The 22479-nt window shown below is 43.8% G+C and overlaps 1 protein-coding gene across 1 annotated transcript in view; it reads right to left on the bottom strand.

Annotated features, from left to right (window-relative positions):
* The window catches only part of PSD (pleckstrin and Sec7 domain containing), a 301533-nt gene that overhangs the window by 207955 nt on the left and 71099 nt on the right, over positions 1-22479 (bottom strand). The window contains exons 5-9 of the mRNA XM_029610693.1: positions 12794-12988; positions 9959-10039; positions 7867-7979; positions 4299-4357; positions 2943-3032 (exon numbers count right to left, since the gene is read on the bottom strand). Coding sequence (XP_029466553.1) covers positions 2943-3032; positions 4299-4357; positions 7867-7979; positions 9959-10039; positions 12794-12988 — 538 coding nt within the window. The remainder of the gene's footprint in view (positions 1-2942; positions 3033-4298; positions 4358-7866; positions 7980-9958; positions 10040-12793; positions 12989-22479) is intronic.

Genomic DNA, 22479 nt, shown 5'->3' with positions numbered 1-22479 from the left:
GTGCCCTGGTCACAGTAGGCCTGGGTCTTTTCCAGGCCAACTACACTGTAACATTCCAGTTGAGGTAGGGCTTGGAGAGGGAATAGTACAGGATTTCTCATAATCTGCCCTTGGTTTCATATAGATTTTGAAAATCCATCCAAATAGCTACAGAGAACTGCCTCTCTCTCTGTCCCAACCGGAACTCAGGACATCACCACTGAAATCCTCAGCAACTGAGGAGCTGCCACCTCTACTGGATTCCAGGAAAAATAAGGAGGTTATAGTGGTTGGCCTTTAAAAAGAGAAGGAAAAGATCCTGGTTGTAGACCTGCCCCGGAGTGGAAAAAGAATGACAGTGATCCTCACACCCCTGTGCTTGAGCTTGTAGTGCAGGTGGCAGAGCAAGAAAAGAAGAAGAACTGGAGGAGGACCAGTCAAAGCAGCAACCATTCCAGAAGCCTTCTACTGAGAAGCCAGAAACCTAAATCCTGTGGAGTTCCAAACAGATCCCCAGAATCACATTGATCCTGCCGTTGTCAAAAACTATCCCTAGGTAACTCTTCTCTGGGTATGCTGCCTACCATATCCCCTCCAGGGTTCAATGTAAAAGATAGGGTACTCATCGAAGGCCAGAGGCACCTGAGAGTCACTATTCAAAGGAATGTTGAAATCCTTCACAAGAATATGAGACAGCTGAGAAGGAAAGTGAGAGTGCTCTAGGGCTCAATAGGTAAGACATGATTTAACTCCTCTTGGGGAATTAATCAGGTTGGCAACAGCTTCACTGCCTCAGCTGATACTATCCAAAATGCTATGAGGGAGATGAACACCCAACAGCAGGACCCTGAAGCCCTCAAAGCCTATCCCGAGTCTTACACGCCATGTACAGAATCTTCACAAACCCCAAGATGCAGCCCCAGAAGTCAAGGCCCACAAATTAGGGGTGGATACGGTGGACCAACAGCTGGGATGGTAAGAGGTCCCGCTCGCTCTGAGGCTCACCACCAAGGAGACAGTTGCTAAAGGGTCAGGTGTCCCATTTCTTGTTTTCCCTCTGTGCCTATATAAGCTGTTCTCTAACTCTGCTTTAATCTCTGCCTTAAGTACATGATGTGTCTTGTTCTGATATGTTTGGTTTTTGTTTGCAGTGCTTGGAGCTTTTTTGCTGCAAGCTGTAACATTTGTATGGTATATGGTAGGTCTGAATTCTTTTGTCCTACAGTACAACAGTTGATGACTTTGCTTTTTTGCCTTCTTTTCTCTCTGTGAAAATCATTGGGTTCTTTTTACATTATTTATTTATAAATGTTCCACAATAGCTTCAAATATAATATCTGAAAAAGAAATTCATGATGATATGACACAACAATTAATCAAAGAAAAATCTTTTTTAGGATAATATTAGCTCTCATATCCTCAATATGCAGGTCCGAGTAATAAAAGGGAAAGAGGAAACAATAATGATAATGAAAGAAAAATGATTCAATAAGCAAGAAACAGACGGAAGCCCAAAAATATTATGCCTCCCGCCACTTGCGCTTCCCCTCCGCTCTCAACAATATGCATATTATTCAGTCGCCAGGCTGACCACTGGAGCAGGAAAGTGAACCATTTTAATGTTTATGGAATAATTGTTGTTCATGCTCTGCATGACTGAGTGAATTGTGTAGCCTTTGCACGTGAAAAAGCTTTGGCCTTTATTAATAACAATTATTTCATTTTTCATACAATGCTGGTGTGTATTGCTTATTTTGTTGGGAAGTGGAGATGCATCTTGTACTAAGTACTTGCAGGTGAACAGACTCATTTCGGTTAAGACTTCCAGCTACATGTTGTGCTGCTTCAGCAATCATTTCCTGAAGGTATGGGTGATCTAGGGGGCAAGGGAAGAAGAGGACTTGCGGCTGCTGGATTCTGGGCAGAAAGAAGAGGACCCCTGAATCCAAAACCCACATTAAATAATAAGAATAATAAAGACCCCCCAACATATCTTCCTATCTACCTACAGGCAACGTCATTGGCAAGCAGCATTGTCCTGGCTCTGAAGCTCCTTGTCCTCCAGTGCCTGGATCTTCTCTTCCTCCCTGGTACTTGTGTGTTCCTAGAGCAAAAGCAAAACTTCTGTCCTGGAGCCTCCCCCATCTCTTTCTCTCCCTAGCTGCTCGCCGTGTCAGGAGCTGCAGGCCACTATGGTAACCACCTTCATGCTGACCCAAAAATGAATTGTCTGAGGTGTTGCTTCAAGACCTGTAGGACTTCCTGAAATAATGCCACCCTTTTAGTGGCAGGCCAAAATCAATGCAGTATTTATCACAGCTTAGTAAATACTAATCAGCTCATTATTAACCATACTTGAATATAAAGGCACAATATTTTGTATCCTGCTGGCTGGAACTCCACTTAATGCACCTTATTTAACATGAGAAAAGGTTAATACATGCAATTTTCCAGATATAAACAGGTTTATTCCACAAAAATTGCATTAGTGCCTTTGTTACCTCTGAATGTTTTGTTTTCCAAAATATATTTCTGGCTACTTATCTCTCGGAAAATATTAAAATCCTATCTCAGTTTTGAAAATAATAACAACCCTACTCCACTGTACACTAGTTTACCCGAAAAGGAAGAGACACACTGATGACATCATCATTTTAGTTTACAGAAACCTACATGGAAACAAGCAGTGATGTCATCAGAGAGGTGAAAGCTTATATTCCTCAAAAGAGTATAAGTGATCAGCTCTGGAGAAAATGACTCTCTGCTTGGCAGTTAGATTGAATAATAACAACTAACAAAATCCTGAAAAATGGAAAACAAAATCAATGTAAATAGTTTGGTACATCCTGCAGCGATTGAAATATTGCTGCCTTTCAATTCTGAGCCCCTGGGCTTGTAGCTTGGGGATTATCATGCTTGGCTTCCTGGCTTCTCTCCCCCTGCAGGCAACTACTTCTGTTTACCTTGAGCAGCTCCCTGGGGAAATCCTTCCCCCCATTTAGTCCTTCCAGGTTTCCGATGAACTCGAGGCAGGACATCCGCTTTCCAATGTTCTAGGAGCGGGAAAGAGGAGACGTGCATTCAGTGACTCGGATGGCTGAGGTAAGGCTGCACGCATAAATCACAAGACCCGGGTATTGCATTGCGCAAGCTCGTGTGCAGTGAGCAAGCATTGCCTGCATGTGAGCGCGGCTTAGAGAACGGAAGCCAAGAGTCTCCCAGTTCCAGAGCAGCGGCAGCACAGGCTGCACTCCCTTCTGGTGCAAACAGCACGCGCTCAAGGGGAAGAGCAGTGAATGAGGAGCTCGCAACATCTCCATGCCGCTGCTGCTACTGCAGGAGGCTTCTAGCCAGAGCCCAAGCATACACAACCCAATGTTCCTGAACTTCAGAAGGATGTATTTCCAGAACTTTTTTATTTCTTGTATTCAGTCAGCCATTTATATGCTGTCAGCATCCAACCACAGATTGTCTAATGCAGAATACATCAAAACACATTCATAGTAAAATCACCTTGAATGTGTTTGATGAAATCCGCATTAGCATTTTCACTAAATGACAATAAAACAATTACACAACAGCTTCTTTAAGCACATTGTCTAACTTCTTTCTAAAAGTCCTCAGATATTGCTCAGCCCTCAAATTTGGAGGCAGGGAATTCCAGAGAACAGAGCCAAAGTAAGAATGGCCCTCCTCCGGGTTTATTGTACACGATAAGTCTCTAACCGGGGGGCAGGGTCAGGAGTTTAGCTTGTCAGGACCTCAGGTAACGTGGGGAGCACATATAATTGCAGCTCATTGGTCAATAAACAGGCATTCCCATCATTTCACTGGAAATCAATGCAATTGAATCAATACCGTTAATCTTCATTTCAATTGCTGCCGCATGTTGGATTAATTGCAGAACATGCATTAAATGTTTGTGGCAAACTTACATAAAGACCATTACAGTGGTCAAGTTGACCATAAGCTACAGTGTGGATAACATGAATGATTATACTGAAGAAGCCTTGTCAGGAGTTGGAAACCAAAGAGGTAAAGAGGAAATGGGGACAGCAATAACAAGAGTACTGAAATGGCGAGAAATCTGTATACTGGGCATTTGAACAAGGGAGAAGGTTACCCTACCTCAAACAAGATATAGCAGAACTAAAGTACCGATGAGGAAAGGAAACAGCCTGGACAAGAGACGGCTGAGAGGAGATATGATAGAGGTTTACAAAATCATGAGTAGGGTGGAGCAGGTAAAGAGGGAATTGTTTGCCATCCATCTGTCTGAAGAAACAACCTGACCACAAAAGTTACTTTGCAATACGTACATGTCCATGAAGGTCCGTATTCAGCAGCATCAGAGCACAGGTCAAAGTGTGGACTCCGTCTACAGGACAAAATCAAGACAAGGTGTCAATCAACCCTACATGAAGGACATCCACTCATCCAGCCCCTCTCCTTCTGTTTCTCTAGTAATTTTAGTACTATTTTTCAAGGGGTACAGCAACCAATATCTTTCATATGTGACAATCCCAAACAGAGGAAACGGTTTGCCATGAGTCTGTTTAAACATATTTAAAAATGAGAAGATTTTCTAGAAAAAAAAATTGTCTTTGTGCCTACTAAGTAATATAAAATGTATGTTAATCTATGCAAACGTGTTTATAGAACCTCAAGAACTGTGCCACAAAATATACCGACCTCTGCTGCAGAATCAAATCATGAGCTGCCACAGAAAACTGGGCTCTTGATAATAATAATAATAATAATAATAATAATAGCAGTTACATTTGCCAACCAGGAATAGCATCTCATTTCTAAGTCCTCCTCCTGGGAGGAGGGAGGGGCAATTTTTAGATGATTTTACCCAAGTAACTAAGCAGATACCCACGGAACCTGTCCGTTGAACATTGTCTTCCCCCTCTGCGAGTATAGGTTCCCATGTAGTTACTCAGCGCAGGCACTTTTTCCCTGTGCCGCACCAAGCAGAGCTCGGGCAGAGTGAGCACACAATGCAGGGAGCTAACTACGCATCGGCCGCCATGGAAGTATCCAGGGCGGCATTGGCTGGCCCTGAATTTTTCAAAGAGATCACTCTGCTGGGAGTTTCCCTGTTGGAAAATTTGCTTGCAGACACATGGGCAAAGCAATCTGCCTGTTTAAAAAAAAAATTGCCCTATTGGTTTGGATATTCTGTCAATGATTAGTGGCTGAACAGCTTTTAGAAAGCACCATTAGAGAACGCATCGAGAGAGCTGAACCCTTTCCCCGCCAAATCCTATCACTGTCACTATGCTACTATCCTCTACTGGTCTCTCCCCCTAAGTTTCCCTATCAGTTTGCTTCAAATGCATCAAGAGAATGTGGCAAATTGTACTACTTCCAATCTCCTCTCTTTTTTAAGAGTTTCCACATGATAGCTCAGAGATTTCAAAGAACAGTACGCAAGCAAACAAGCATGCATTCACGCACACACACTAATGCAATCTCTCAAGTGCAGAGAGGGAATTATTCTCTCTCTCTTTTCTGTGGAATATTACCCCAGGGAAGTTTGTTTCTGTTCTGTAGGAGTAATAGAAAATCTGTTCCTAGGGAAATCTTGGAAGCCAGGGAAGCTAATAAGATCCCACAAACTTGTACATGTAACTGGTTTTTTAGTGTTATACTGGACTGTAATTCTGGAAGGAGTAATTTCTGTTAACTTGTATTTTGTATCAATTCAGTACACTTTTGTTTGATTGGAACAACAGTCTGCTGTTAGAAATCCCCCCTCCTAGATCTGGGGAGTGGAGAGAGAGAGAGCGAGAGCATGCTACCATTGAAATGAACTGCAATAGGAAGAGGCAGAGCAAAATGAACTGTCAGCCTGGGAAAGGCACAAGAAGGCTGGACTCCCTACTGTGAAGCCTGTAGAAGTATTTCAGTCTAGGGATTTGCGTAGAACTAGCCTCCTGATACTTATTGCTGAATTACAATCAAATATCACTTACCAAACAAATAAATAACTTTGACCAAAAGAGGAATTTGCATTGGGAGTGTATTAAAAGACGATTGTATCATGCAGACGAGTCTTCATTTTGAAAAGCAAAGGCTGGTCGAAAACCTTGGGAAAAGGAAGGGGGAGAGCAGCTAGACAGGCTAGAAGGATACGCGATTAATTTTTTCCCATGTCCTTCCTGAGTCTTGGCCTTGTGACTGAGGAAGGCTCCTTCTACCTAGGAAAAGCTGATCATCAGACCATGGACTCACCCAAGCTCTGATTGCTATGAGCTAAAATCCCCGAGGTCCACGGTCATTAATCAAGGGGTAAGCCATGAGCCTAACTGAACTATAATCCCTGGCAACAGAAACTTCTCCAAACAAGGAAGAAGCTTTGAGACTTCAGTATGACAGCAGAGCTTTGCTTCACAGAGGAGATCCAGTAGTGGATCAGAGGTGGAGACTGGTTCCCCAGCAGGGATGGATCCGGCAGCACATCAGTCCCCCAGGAGGACATGGATCCAGCTTCTGATTGCAGGCACAATTGAATCCCCTAGGAGGGCGTGGATCCAGTAGTAAAGAGAAGGTGGAGGGGTGTGGACCCAATAGTGTAGCAGAGGCAGAATCAAGAAGATGACCAACAGTGGTGGAGTGCAACAGGTTAATAGGGAATGGTTATTTACCAGGACTCAGGGACGCACCATACAAACTAACTAGTAGTAGACTTTTTATAAATTTAACAACGTATTCTCTCAGTCAACACACAATTAAGCTATGGAATTTGTTACCAGATAATGTGGTCAAGGCATAGCTGGGTTTAAAACAAGATCTGGCCAAATTTCTAGAGGACAGGTCCATTAGTCAGGCAGACATGGGGATCCCCAGCACTTTTTTCCTTAGAAGGAGAACAGAGGTTGTATTGAGTTTCTCTGGTTCTTAGCAACACCCTAAAGTAAACTCCACTTCCAAGAGAAACGGGGCTGTACGCAAATAAACAAGAGTTCACTTACCGGAAGAGATCAGTTTGAACTAGCAACAGATTAGGCAGTGAACTTATATGGAAGGTTTGGTCACCACTAGCACTTTGGACAGGTAAGGCCCCATGGGAAGAAGGATCATGTAACCCTTCCGATAAACAAAATTTGACATTCAAATTTCGGGAGGAGAGGGTAACACAAAAATGCAATCCAGGGAGTCACAAAGCAACTAACTGGAATTGCTTTGAACACAGTAACACTGTACCCTAAACTGCACTAATGCCAATCAGAGTGCAGTGACTGCACCAAGAACCAATTGCAGCACGGGCTAGTCAGACTGAATGTCATTAGGTCACACATTTTATCTTTTAAGAAATGTTTCTTTTATAACTTAGTACAACCAGCTTATGGTGAGTTCAGGTTGGAAATGTAACATAATTACCATGTCCAGAGGCTCATTCTGTTATTGGAGACCTGTTTTTTGGTCTCAGCTAGATCTGGAACCTGAGAAAATCAGATCAATTATACTTTACAGAGCATAACATCCATGATCATCTGCATAATACAGCTCTTCTATGCAGCACGTGTGTAATGTGCATTTTCCACTTGTAAGAAAGGGCAGCATAAGTGCTGAAAGCCCCTCCTGAAGTGATCTTCCATTCCAATAACACACGCAGCCCAGGCACTGGATACCATGACACTAAAACTGAGAGAAAGGAACTGAGCTTTCTATTTAAAGCAGGAGAGAGAACCTACTCCTTAGATAAGAAAAAGGGGACGCAAAATAAATATTCCTTTACAATTTGCCTTTGCTCAATCCAGTGTTCTTGTTTACCGGAAGTGACACGGGCAGATGTGAGCCCTTCCCTGCCCGTCCACATATAGTGAGAGTCACACAGTCCTGCACGCGCTCCTCTCAGGCAGAAAGATGCTTCCTCACCCTCGGAAGAGGTGGCGTCGCTGTTGCACTGGTGGTAGCGCTGGGAGAAGTGAGCCAGCACCCGCTCACGCTCCTGAGTCTCTCCCATGAGGGCCAGCTCCCGCAGGAATGTCCTGAACAGAAAGAGAAGCAAGCTGGTCATCCATGAATAGCTTGGCACCCCCGTCTCGTGTCCCCCCCCCCCCCCCCCCCACTCCAGCAGCTGAAACCTAACAACCAGCCAGTCCCAGGAGAGGCTGATGAATGTGGAGCAGAGGCTGGGACTCCACAGGCTGGGGCTAGGCCAGCTCTGACTGGTTGATTTCTCGCCTGCTGCTGAAGATTTTCTATAAACTATCAGTCAATTTACCTGGACCTGGGAAGTTTTCAGTCATGCTATATATTCTATTTTCCAGCATTTCCCATTGCTGAGTGTCTCCATGCAGGGAAGTCTGGATGCATTTGTGGTTACGCGGTCATTCAGGGGATAAACCATCTGCATTGCTGTAAAGCCAATTACCCTTAGGCCTTCCACTTACTTTCAAAGGAAAGTACCTGGGCACAATACAGGCCCCGCACACACAAGTTTACCCAAGTATCGGGCAGGCAATTTTGTTAAAGGCCATTTCTGTGAGTAAAGCACTGTTGTTTTTAACCAGCAGAATTGGCAATGAAAATGACTTTCCATGGGTCCAAACCATGCATTATCAAAGGAGACACAAGGAGCCATGCTTGCACTGAGAAGGGATCAATAGGCAATGGAAAGATAATGCTTCTTAATCCCTAGGTTATCCCCCCTAACGAGCTGGGGCTCCATTTTCAATTCTACGGCCTTACTTTCCACGGACAAGGCACCCGCACAAAACTCGGGGGCCGATGACTGCAGGGTATAAAGTGGCCAGGGACTCTGTGTCGGTGCGGACAGTTTGAAGATTGCCTTTTCTAAGGAAGGAAAGTCAAAATCTAGTACCGAGGACCCACCGACCAGGCTGCCAGGATAACCAAAAATATATTCATTAGCTATAAAATTAGAACCGCTTCAGGCAAATAAATCCCATGAATATTCACTGGGGGCAATTTTCAAAGCCGTTCATGCGGATAAATAGCCATTTGCCCACGCAACTCGTCTGGGCTGAACATGGCCCTTCCTCAGCACGGCTAAAACTAAGCATGGTGTCCACAACACGCAGACTTTTAGCCCCGTTTAGAGGTGGCATTCATGGGAGTGTGCCTAGACCAGGAGAAGATGTGTACAAACACGGAGATTGAATTTTCAAACCTGTACTCATTATTTTCCATTACAAAAAATAATAATTTAGCTGCATGAAAAGCAAATAGAAATGTCTGCAGGTTCTTTGTACCCATGAAAAGCTCCAAAATAAAAATAGTTGCGGTCTTTTGGAAACTGATGCAAGGTCTGCTGGTAAAAAGTAACCTTGGATTCTGCCCTACTGCAGAACAGTTTGAAAATTGGTCCGAATCTTCAGAAAAGCAGATCTGTTGGGAGTGCTTGAGGTACAGAGTCTGATACCCTTGCCCTAATGGACAGGAAACTCACTTGTGGTGACCAGCAAACCTTCTCTAGGTGACAGTGGTTTTCTCTTTTGATTGCAGGTGTTCACTGTGAAATCAAATCATGGGGCCTGTGCGCTAAAGGTTTTCTTCCATTTTCTGTCTCTGGGAAAACTACTTAGTACTATAAATAGGGCCCCAAATCAATGCTGAACCATCATGGCTTTTTGGAGCAACGTTCCATGAAGTTCGTCATCCATTTTGGCACACCCACAGGATCTCTCCCAGGAAGCCTAAGAGCAGTACAGTCATGGTCACTGCTTTTGACAGCATGCCACAATCTATCTTAGCAGATCCCAGCATCACGAAGGACCTTCCTATCATGTATGGGTTTCCCTGCAGGCATAACTGGGAAAGGGCCTACTACAAGAGTATTCCTGCTGCTTAAGCTCAAGGTTTCTTTCCAATCCATCCTTGAAAAGAAACCCCGCAGATGTGGCATGATTAACGCTGTGCCTGCTACTGCATAATTGCTATATTCATTATGCTTCTACTTCTTTGCAGGTGCTTTCTTCAGTAACGCCTTAGCCTGAAGACTGACCTGAGGGCCTGATCCAAGCTCATTCCAGTAAAGACGAAAAACTTCAGATATTCCTCGGCCACCATCTTGCTGAACTCATTCCTGTAAGACACAGAAGCACAGGGAAGAGTCGAATGGACTAGCCTTATCACGCAGAAAAACATACACACAGGAAAGGCAGAGGCATAAGGAAGGCTTTATTGCGTTTTACAAACAAAAGATCTCTCTCTTTAACATTGGACTTCTTGGGGCCCCTCATGTTTATGGGCCCGTTTGCAGTGTTGCTGTGGTTGAGCGTGATGTTTTGCACAGGCTGAAGTCTACATTGTTACAGTGACTTACATTGATTCACAAGTCATAAGGGTGTTAGCCTCCAGGATCCTATAGCGTTGCACTGTATTCATGAATATAAGTGTTTGTATTGGTAAAAAGGGATTATTGACAAAAAAAAATGTACCTAACTGTCACAGAGGGAAGGAACAAAGAGAAAAGCAAATGAGAACACCAGAGCGTGGAAGAGGTGGAGGAGCGCGTCCTGCATACAATCATGAGTTAATGTATGTAGAACGAGCAGGTCACACGAAACGCTGGGTAGTAAGCAGTAGATACCGAATGGGGGCAATACTTTAATGTGCAGGAGGTCTTTGGGTTCAGCTGTAACAAGAGACTATAAACACCTAAGGGGCCTGTGCACTATAGTTTAGCATCCAGGCTAAGGCTGTTGAGGGCCAATTTTGTGTACTCACTACAGCCATTAGCATTTCAGTAGGCGGCGCTTAAACAAATATTTAGCGCATTGTCTGTTAAGAGCTCTTTTAACATGCAAACAAACTTTTTTATTGTGTATTTTAGTGCATAGGCATTTATATGTTAAATTTAGAGCCTGATCTACTAAGGCTGATTCACTCTCATTATGTATCTATGGGGAAAAAAAATCTTAGCAAATCAAGCTCTTAATGACAAAAATAATAATTAGTTGCACATGTAGTTACCTAGGTGGAAAAGTAAGCCATTACATTACTTGCTGTGAAAACAAACCAGATACAATTCTGACTATACCGCTTAGCAGACAATTATACAGTCTCTTTAATCTCCAGAAAATCTGAAATCAAATAATCTACCGTTTGGGTTCGGGCTTCTTGGGTGAAGGAAGTTCTGACAGATAGGCACACATTAGCTTATGTAAAAATTGCATCGGTTCTCTGGCGTGTATGGCAAGATGCAGAAAGCCCTCATTATCCTTATGCAAAAAGAATCCATTGAAAATACAGTCCCTCGCCTACATCATGCCAAACCTGCCTATGGCAAGCCAAGGAAAACCAGTGACCTATCCATGTTTTGTTTATTTTTGCAAGGTGAAATATGCTGCAGATTTCTGGGACACATTGGATTCTCTAATCATTATCCTCTGTCTGTGACATCACAATCATTACCAAGATAGTGCCCTATGATGTCCCAGGCAGAGGTTTACACATTCAGGCTAAGATAGGCAAAGGGCAGATGTGCGGCTGGTTTCCTGATCAGAGGGATTATATGCAGACATCAAGCAGCTCAGGTGCTTGCAAAGCACGTAGGGTGCTTCTACCTGGGTGGTTTCTCTTTGAAAGAAAATGTAAAGAGTGCGTGCTAGAAGTGCCTGTATACGATGCCCCTGCTCCTTTGTGCGGGCAGTCAGAAAGGGCAAATAAATAAATAAATAAATAAATAAAGGTACTCATATTTTTGGAAAGATCATGCAAACTTGCTATTTTCTCCCCTTCCCTAGGACCACCCTTCCCCCTCAGGAACGCCTCCTCACAATCCGGCTAGCAGTCTGCTTGCTGTGGAAGCCCATACATGCTCTTAGCCAGGCAGAGGAGTGCAACTTTTGGCCAGAATGAACTATAGTAAAATGCAAACCAACAGTGCACTTGGGTGGAGAGGATGCCCTTTATGGGAGTTATTTTGTGACAGCATTAATTAAATGGCAAATACCCGGGCAAGTTACAGCAATTTTCAAAGGGGGGGTACATACGCGCTTTCCCTTTTGAAAATGATTCCACCAGAACTCCCCATGCACAACTGGAATCCGCTTGGCATGAGGAATTATAGATATAGGTGGAATATAGAAAGGTAAAATAAATCATGAATAAAATAATGATAAATAAATGACACCTGGTAACTTGTGCACAGAAATTGTTCAGGAAATTTCGCACGCACGATTCTGAAAACGCAAAAGTATGAACATGAGTGCAAACCCCTCCCCAACCCCGCCCCCCAATAACACATCTGCTGAGTCTGGGGAAACTTGCACATGAACGTGACACCTGCCGTTCACCTGCCGAGCAGGCGGGCACTACTTTACGCACAGAAAATTAACCTCCCTAAGCTCTCGGGAGGACGAAGGTTCCTTTGTCAGAGGAAGGACCTTAGCAGTCCTCCAAGCTTGCATCTTTTCTCATTTCTTATCCTTATGAAGGGTATCTTCTCTAGCCAACTACTTTTTTATTTCCTTTTAACTGGACCTTTAATACAAGTTCAAATAAATGAGATTTTTTTTTTGAAGGCCCGCACATCAGGACACCTCTGTCTTTTTGACCATGAGAGAGTGCAACGCATTTGCTATTGCAGGTTTCTCTGCAGGTGTCTAAACAGGACTCCAAGTCCAAGCTACTAAGTAACTCCATGCCAGGTTAAAATTGTTCGTTTGTAAATCTCCCTCCTCTAATCATCAAGAATGACAACAAAAGGGAACATCCCAGAATTCTCAGAAGACGTAAAGAACTAGTACTGGCTCCCACGTCTGCCTCTCGTGGCTTGGAGTGAGTTGGCATCTCTGCTGAATGAATGGCAGCTTCTCACAATACCCACACGTACTTCTTCCCCAAGTGCCGGGCCACATCTGCTTTCTTGAACCCATCCAGATTGTAGAGTCTCTTGGCCAGGCGTCGCGCAGCATCCTGGTCAGCCTTGTGGCCGTTGGATAGCGTGTCGGTGCTGCCCAGTGCCAGTTGCTCGGTGCTGTCCATCTCGGACTCGGAGTCTGAGACCAGCTGGCTCAGGGGAACTTCTCTGCAATAAAAGAGAGAAAGCACAGAATCAACCAATCAAAATCCTTAATCGGCTGGCGGCAGGGACCAGACATCACAGATCACTCCAGAAATAGCATGTGAAGGGGTCTGCAAAGGGAACCAGATATTCAATTAGGGGGGAGGCAAGAAACAGGAGTAATTTACAGCTAGCCGCCTGCTAGCAAAGGTGATGCCACGCTGTCCTTTGTTTTTCTTTGGCCTTTTTCCTTTTTCTAGCTCATTTCCAATTACCTGGGGTGTTTTCCCCCTATTTTAATAGAAATCCCCCCCCCCCCCCCCATACACACACACACCACACATACGCACACACTGTTCCTGGTCTGGTCATTGTATCAACAATCCTGAAGTTGCGAGCTGTGTGACAGAACTTCTTCAGGAACCCTTTATCATGGGATCTAAATCTGCCTACTTGATGACCAGGTTTCCCTCCCTCCAGGGCCTGTGAATGATGGCTCCAAAGCATTCCCAGCCCCAGTTGTCCTAGGGAGCAGAAGACATGAGCCAGAAATCAATCTAGGCACCCTCCGCGTGGCAGTGTACAACATAACCACCGATTCATGGGTCCTAGCCCAGGTAGCCCACTTTGTAATACTCTCCCCAGAGCCAAGACAGCAGCCTCTAAAGTCAGCAGCAATTTTATTCCATGCATTCTTCATTTTCCTGGCATCTCCAGCATTTTTAGAACTTGAGACTGCATCTAGTGCATTTGAATCTCTGGCAAAATCAGCAGAAATGCCTGAAAAAGCTCTAGCTAAGCTCTGAAAGCCACTGGAAAATGCATGACACCTATACCTTATACTTCTAGACTGCGAGATTATAGCAAAGATCCAAGGGATCCCAGATACACACTGCCCTCCTTATAGCATCATCCTAAGCTTGTGGGGCAGTACTAGCAATCTTATGTTTAGATAACCCCATGGGCATTTACACAAAATCATCCAGAGCTCCACGATTTTGTTCTGTCTTCTTCTCCCATTCTAAGCAGATATTGATATTTAAAGTTTTGAAAGCTCCTTCTGTTTAGTCACTCCCATCCTAGCGAATGTGGGATGTGTTGATGCTGGTCATTAACTGAAGAATCTCTTGCAAACAGCACACTGATACATGGAAAGCAGAGCACGAACAACTAACAAATGAGCTGAAGAAGGGAGATTTGTGAAAGCAGAGGCTGCGGCCATAATACAAGGTTATAGATTTACAATCAAGTACCATGCTCTACCAAAGTTCACATCTTTTATTCCTAAAATGTTAGGAATTCCAGAAATAAAACAAACTGCAGGAAAAGAAGAGACCCAGTTTTACATGCATAAATCCTTTTGAAAATGATCTGCTTTGTGAAATGAGATCCCAGGTCATGTTGAATCAGTTCTTTGTCAAAAACTCAATTGATCTCTTCTTCAGAATCATGTATTCAATAAAGAAAAGTACAGAGGGCTGAGACAGTGAATGGTAAATCCTAGTCATCACCATATAAAGTAAATAGGAAAAATATTTTAAAAAATGAAACAGGAATAGCAGCTGTATTTCATGAGCTGCTGCCCATGCTATTCAGAAGAACCTGCAAGGAATAGCTCCGTCTTATTTTTCAACACTAACGTGTCTCTCTTGTTCTTCTGATGTTGAAGGGGGGCACTTAACTGAAAGAATGCAATACCCTACACTCCTGAGTCATCTTTTCCAAATTCCAGACCTTTAATAAATAACTGCAGTGCTCTCACTCAGAGACTCCCTCTCTCCTTCATCAGTTCTGTCCTCACTTCTACGTTTAGAGGCCCATGTAATATGTCTCATGCTAAAAACCTTCGGTGTGGCCTTGCAAAAGAATTTAACATGCAGGTTCAGAAGCTACTTAAGAGAGTGATGCAATAACAGTTAGCGTGGTCATGGTAAAAAAAATGATCTACATTAACAGTATGCTAATGCTAAGCTGATGCACTAGGAGTTAAAAAAAATGCGCAAAAACCCAAAATTGTGTGCAAAGGCTTAGCACAAATCAAAATATGATTTGTTCACATAAAATATGATTTATCACAAAAATTGCTTACTGTGTGCAGAAAATCTGAACTACAGGTCCTGGCACCAGAACGCCAGCTTCCGCCCATAGACCAACATTAGTCCTGGAAACTTAATGTCACCTCGCATTAGCAGTTACGTTTCCAGTGCTAAGACAACACAAGGTAAGCCAGCGCCCCTCTCTGCTATCATTAACATGGGATTTGCATGAGAGGGTGCTAACCCTTATGCACATTATTGTGCTCATATTTTTTCTGCACAAATCTCCTTGCTGTATCGGAAGTAAGGTTTGCACATGAAAAATATGCATACAACTGTGGGTTAAACTGTGTGCTCTGCTGAGCGCACCTTATTATATCAGCCCCTGAACAAGCTGCCAACACATTCATCCACTCTCTTATCACTTCTTCCTTAGATTACTGCAAGTTGCTCTTTGTGGGCCTCCCGCTGAACCATCTTTCTCCACTGCAATCTATTCAAAATTCAGCTGCAATGTTGCTAAGCCCACATAACCCCTCTTCTCAAGTCGCTACCCTGGCTCTGGGTCTGCTTCCGCATACAGTTCAAGCTTCTCTTACCTATAAACACATTCACTCTGCATCTCCTCATTACCTTTCCGCTCTTCTGCCTCCCTACACCCTTTCTAGTGAATTTGGTTCATCAAGTAAATCGCTCTTATGTATGCCCTTCTCCTCCACCACCAGCTCCAAGCTCTGGTGCTTTTCATCTTCCTGCACCCTATACCTAGAATGGACTTTCTGAATCAGTGCTTCTGGCTGTATTTTAATCTATTCTGAAAACTCACTTTTTTGAGGTTGCTTTCAAACCCTATCCACTGATCAGCCACTTTGAAGTCAATTACATTCAGATAGCATAGGGATTTCCCTGCCCTTGAGGGCTGTCTACTCCTGGGGGAATTCTGCTCACAAAAACTCAAAATTCTGCAAACTTTATATTGGTCTAAAACACAATTTACATGCTTTCAAACCCTATCCACTGACTGATCAGCCACTTCAAAGTCAATTACATTCAGATAGCATAGGGATTTCCATCCCCCACATCCCCTCCTCTCCCCTCACACCCCTCTCCCTCTCCTCTCTCTCTCACACACACACACACACACACATTCTCTCTCACCAGGGCCTATATCTTCGCCGTGAGCGGAACACACTCCGTTTGCGACACACGGGGGCCTTCCATTTTCACTGTGAATGGTGCGCCCGGGCCTTCATCTTCGTTGCAAGCAGAGCGCGTCCCGCAGCACATGCGTCCCTCAGCACATGCGGCCCTTCGTCTTCGTGCACTTAGTTTGCGGGATGCCGGGGTCTCTTCTGCTACGTGACATCTACGAACAGAAGAGTGGTCTCTTGTGAAGATTTGCTGGCCTTCGGAGTGAAGAAACTCACTCCAAGATGAGATTTGGGCAATGTTCTCTCCACCTAGCTTGATGTTAAGCTAGGTGGAGAGAACATTGCCCAAATCTCATCTTGGAGTGAGTTTCCTCACTCCGAAGGCCAGCAAATCTTCACAAGAGACCACTCTTCTGTTCGTAGGTGTCACGTAGCATGTCAAAGTGGCCCCTAACCCCCTACACACTTACCTAATCCCCACCTCGAGTTACTAGGTGGGCCTACCCTAGGGATACAAATACCTGCCTATGGGCCATGATACGCCTTACCGCATTTTGAAAAATGACCCCCTAACTTTGTTATTCCCTGGAGATTAATATTTGTATTGTTTCCACAAAAGGAGCTAGCTGCAATCACAGAACATAGTCACTGCTTCCAGCAAAATAGGAGATGTTCTTTCAGAAGAGCAAACCATCTTATAGACAGAAACAGGCAAAAGGACCGCAACAAGAACCTTATTACAGATCAAGGAGAGCAGCATCTTCAAGCTGGCAGGCTCCTCAGCTGAAATGCATGCACAGCTCGGTAAAAATGCTCCTTTCTACATACCCAGGATTCAAACTGAGGGGAGGAAGCAGAGGTGGAAACAGTTCCCTATCTTAACAGAAAGAAGAAAAATAGTTCCCCTTGTAAAAGGGTGTCAGGGGGTAAAGTTGGAGCCTGTGCTCTGGCAATATTAAGGTGGGCTCAGCTCCAGACAAAGAACCTGCTGGTGTGCAGCTAGGGAGGAGGCCAGGAAAAGAACCAGAGGGGAGAGTCCACAATATATTGGGTAAACAAAGCTCCCAGGACTTGTCTAGCTTGTAAGCTCTATGTAGAAGGGACTGTCTCTTATGTGTGTCTGTACAGCGCTGCATACATCTTGTAGTGCATTATAAAAGATTAATAACAGTAGCAGCAGTAGCGGCAAAGGCAATTTTATTTATTAGACTGATTTTCTAAAGCAAAATGGTTTATGTTAAAAATAATAAATGATACAAATAAAATATTAAAAAACATAATAATAAGCAAGAATATAGAAAATCACATAAACCGTACAAAAAAACTCTAAAAGTATCCATTCTAAAAATACTCAATGAATAAAATTAATACAAATTCAGTAAAAAACATTCATGGTTTATATATTATATAACATCTAGTCATCAAACACAGTGGGAATAAAAACACGTCTTAATTAGATCCCTAAATTTAAGATAATTCCTTTTCATATGCAACTGTAGAGGTAAGGAGTTCCAATGTAATGGGGCCTGATATTGAAAAGCACTCAGTCTAGTATGCTCAAGACAAATTTCTCACGGACCTGGTAGTTTTAATAATGCCAGTCGTGAGGATCTCCAAGATCAGCAAGGAATAGTAAAGTAGATTACGTAGACAGGAACTCCTCTGCTCAAGGCCCTATAGTAGTATAAGTCAGTCTCAAATCCTCCCCCTTCCTTGCCCTTCCCACAACCACCACTCTTCAACCCCTGCATTTCCAGGGCCAGAACGCCAGCCTGTCTTGGCGCCTTCTTAAAAAAACTGGCTGCAAGCTGCTTGGTCCCACACACAAAAGAAGACAGTATGCATGTCTCCTGCGGCCCTACTAACATTTACTTATTTAAAACATTTGTTAACCGCCCTTCCTCCATTCAGGACGGGGTACAATCGATACATACATAATTGTTAATAAGTAAATAAAACATGCACAGAAAACTAGCCAAAACTTAAAAATCACAATCAAATACATAAATAAAGGATACAAAACTTTAAAATAATAATCAAATAAAAGGCACTGTCTCTGCCTGTGAATCCTCATCCTGGCCCCCATCGTGGAGTGAGGATTCACAGGCAGAGACACCCCATGGGGGGGGGGGGGGGAGGAGAAGCAAGAGAAAGAGGACTGTGAAGGAAAGGACCCTATGAGAGAGGGAAGAAGAACGGAGTGAGAGTTTGGATCCTGATGAGAGCAGGGGGTACGGGGGGGGGGGGGGGGGGGAGAAAGAGGAGCAAGGAGGAAAGGAACCTGAAAGGGGGGGGGGGAGGGAAGAAAGCAAGAAGTGAGGAGGAAAGTATACTAAGGTGGGGATAAAGAGAGGGGTGAGGAGAAAAGCACCTAATGAGAGAAGGAAGAAGAACGGAATGAGGAGGTTAAATTCTGAGGAGGGAGAAAGAGTGGAGTGAGGAGGAAAGGACCCTGGGGTGAAGCGGAAAGCGAGAATTGAGGAGGAAAGTGCGTCAAGCCAAGGGAAAAAGAGAGGAATACAGAGGAAAGGATCCTGAAGGGAAAGAGAAAAGGAGGAGGGAGGGATAAAGGGAGGACAAAGGAGGAAAGGATCCTGGAGACAAAGAGGGAGGCAAAAGAGAGGAATGAGGAGGAAAGAACCATAGGAGGAGGGAGAAAGAGAAACATGAGAAGGAACGAACCCTAGGGGAATGAAGAGAGGGAGACAAAGAGAGGAGTGAGGAGAAAACAACCCTGGGGGAGGGAGAAGAGCAGTAGAACTTTCTGGAAGGACAGACATAATGTTCACAAATTAGTGTGGGTATTTTAGTGGAAAACTGCAATAAAAGGCAGCAAAAACGAATTCCAATAAGTTGAAGAGAAAATGTGATCTGACTTTGTGTGATGTTACATCAATTTGTTTTAGGATGTAGGACCAAAGGAAGCAAAAAAAAAACAAACAACACCAAAAATACTTTGCAGTGGATGCACATACCTAAAATCTCCTTTGTTTTTTTTTTGTAGTTGTGAAGTTGCTGGCTAAAATATTTGAAGGAGGCTTTGCATAATAAAAAAATGCAGTTGAACTAAAATGGTGACAGTCAAATAGCCGACTGTAAAAACCAGTATTTGTGGGTAGATTTTCAGCATTCATCTTACAGGTTGAGCACAGAGTTAACTCAAAACACCCACAAGATAAAACCCTCACTTAGATTAGCCAAAGCTAGTCAAGAAATATAGGGCCAGATCTTAAAAGATACGCGCGGGCGTATATTTGTTCACGCAACTCAGCGCGAACAAATCTACGCCCAATTTTATAACATGTGCGCGCTGCCACGCGCATATTATAAAATCCAGGCTCAGCGCGCGCAAAGGGGGTGCACACATGTGCACCTTGCATGCGCCGAGCCCGAGCAGAGCCCCGATGGGTTTCCCCGTTCCCTCCAAGGCTGCTCCGAAATCAGAGCGGCCTTGGAGTGGACTTTTTTTCCGGCCCCCCCCCCCACCTTCTCCTATCTAACCCACCCCCCATCCCTAACTAAATAACCCCCCACCTTTGCTCCAAAAGTTACGCCTGCCCGAGGCAGGATTAACTTTCGTGTGCCGGCCGGCTGCCGGCGTGCCATGCCTCAGCACAGGCTGCTGTGCCGGAGCACTCGACCCCGCCTCCGGACCGCCCCCGGACCGCCGCCACGCCCTGGCCATGCCCCCGGACCGCCCATTTTGGAAAGCCCCGGGACATACGTGCGTCCCGGGGCTTGCGCATGATGCTGAGCCTATGCAAAATAGGCTCGGCGCGCGCAGGGGCAGATTTTGTCGGGTTATGTGCGTAGCCTTTGAAAATCTGCCTCATATTGTTAGTTCAATAAAAGAGGTCCATATGCAGCTGCTGTGCGGCATGCTAGTTAGCCAGTTATACATATGTATAATCGGCTAACTTTAGGCCAGCCCTATGGCATGACAAGAGTTAGCCAGTTAACTTATCCCGTTAACTCTGCTCCTCCCTGGAACATCCCCAACTTATCTGGCTAAATTCTAGCCAGGTAACTAGAATACTAGATGGCTTTATTTATTTACTTATAACTCACTAACACCTGGGGCCCTACGCGGCATACAAAAGAGCATACATAAAATTGAGAAAAGATAAAATTACAAAATGCATCATCATATCCAATTCCACACATTTTATCGTGCCTGAATGAAAAAAAATAACTCCCCAGCTAGTAAACTTCACTAGTCGAATGAAATTAAAATACCTGCCGTAAAAGGAATGACTTCAACATGCTTTTGAATGATTTAGTACATTACATCCACTGCAGTTCCATCAGTAAGGAGTTCCAGAGTGACAGCGCTACCTCCGAAAACGCCCGTTCTCTGGTATTTGTAAGACTTGGGTGCCGAATGGAGGGAATATCTAGTAGCCCCTTTGTGAGGAACTTAGTGACCTGGTAGGGTTGTAAACATGGAATAGAGCATTGATCCATGAGAAAGTGTCTAGAGATAGCAGCTTGCAAACTAAAAACGCAGTTTTATATCTAATCCTTGACTGCACCAGGAGCCAATGATGATCAGCAAGAACAAGGGAAAGATGCTCTTTCATGTTGCGGCTGGAAATCAAAAGGGCCACAGCATTCTGCAACCATTGCAAAGTATTAGCTTTGGAAACTGGTAACTCCATATAGACTGAGTTGCAGTAATCAGGCACCAGGAATATCGTTGCCTGTACTACAGTATGGAAATCTGTAGGCTGTAGTAAAGGTTTGAGATTGCGTAAAAACTGTAGCTTATAAAAAGCAGCTTTTACCACAGATTTGATTTGAGGCACAAGTGTCAGTTTGAATGAATAAGTACCCCTAAGTTCTTTGCATGAAGGACAATTTTCAAGACAAGTATTTTAGCTCTGATATTAGGGGGTATTGGCCACAATTCCCTGTGTTGAATAATAACAATCTCAGTTTTAGACAAAATGAGAGCTAATTTATGATGTTAGCCATCACCCTATAGCACCTAAACAAACCAAAATCAGGGCTGTTGTCTCGGGCCTGGAAGAAGCCATGGGGATGTAGAACTGTATGACATCAACATACAGGTGGAAACTCTCACAGAGGCCAACCAGAAGCTTACAGATGACTAGATTAAGACGTAAACAATGCTCAGGGCCTAGAAGATAATCTTCCCCCTGACAGGGAATCCTGCACATCAGATTTGGTTAAACATTAGAAGACTTTACCAGTTTAAACTTTACTCGAAGTATGGTCTTTCAGGTCCTGTGATGGGACCCTAGCCTAGGGGTTACATATTTATTTAGACTTTTCAAAACTTCGCTCAAGGTAGTTTACGTAATGTTATTGAAAAAGAATTGTTTCAGGCATTCATTATTCTTAAAAAAAAAAAAAAAAAAAAAGACCTAGTAATCTTTACTCAACTTCATGACATTATGGGGTCCATTATTACCATTTGAAAATCCAAGATTGCTTGCATCTGGAAAAAACTGTCATGCTCGGCATCTCTTACATCAGGTTCCAATATTTCCTCAGTGCATATATACTATAATAAGGCAAACACTTTGTGCCAAGGTAGTAAGAATAAATTAAGTAGGAGCGGCCAGTGGTGTATGAGGTTGTGGGTTCATGATCAGGAAGTTCTGGCTTTCAGGTAGTGGAGGGAGAGTCTAGAGGAAAGACTGCATGAATAGCCAAGCTTTTAATTCGTTTCGAAAGGAAGCCTCTAGGCATAGGGGTAGCGGTATCTTGCTCCACATTCTGGTGAGATAGCAATTGAATGCATGAAGTTTTGTGCAAGATAATCTGACTGAAGCCAGAAGAGGGGAAGCTAGGAAGGGCCATTTGGGAGTTTTGGCGCTCCCTCATGTGTAGGAGAACAGAAGCTGGAAGAGGTAAATCAAAGGCCCGTTTATTCATACAATTAAAGAGAAAGCTGAGTTTTGAATTTTATTCTACTTTTGACCAGTAGCCAGTGTAACTGACGCAAAGTTGGCCTTGTGTGGTCTGTCTTCTCAGGTTCCTTTGGGTGGAACTTCTTGTTGAAAGTTTAATATACAGAGATAGTTTTCTCCCCCAAGCAAGTTAGACCCTCAAGAATGCTTCTTTATACCATGGCCACAAGCACATGCCTTATGAAAATAGTGTACCTGCATATTTTTAGCTGGCCAAATATCCATTTGGGCAAACTCCGCCGTTCTACTTGCATAACCCCTGTTTTTACGCACATAAATCCCGAATAAGCCTTTGAAAATGTACCCCTCTGTGTCTGAGCAGCATGTTCAGGCCTTGAGCTCTTGAGTTACTTAATACCTTTGGCCCCTCCTCATTCACTCTGGGGGACTCC

This window comes from Rhinatrema bivittatum, chromosome 7, assembly GCF_901001135.1.
Source record: "Rhinatrema bivittatum chromosome 7, aRhiBiv1.1, whole genome shotgun sequence".
Lineage (NCBI taxonomy): Eukaryota > Metazoa > Chordata > Amphibia > Gymnophiona > Rhinatrematidae > Rhinatrema > Rhinatrema bivittatum.
The sequence above is the reverse complement of the archived record's forward strand: the minus strand, read 5'-3'. Positions and strand labels throughout refer to the sequence as shown.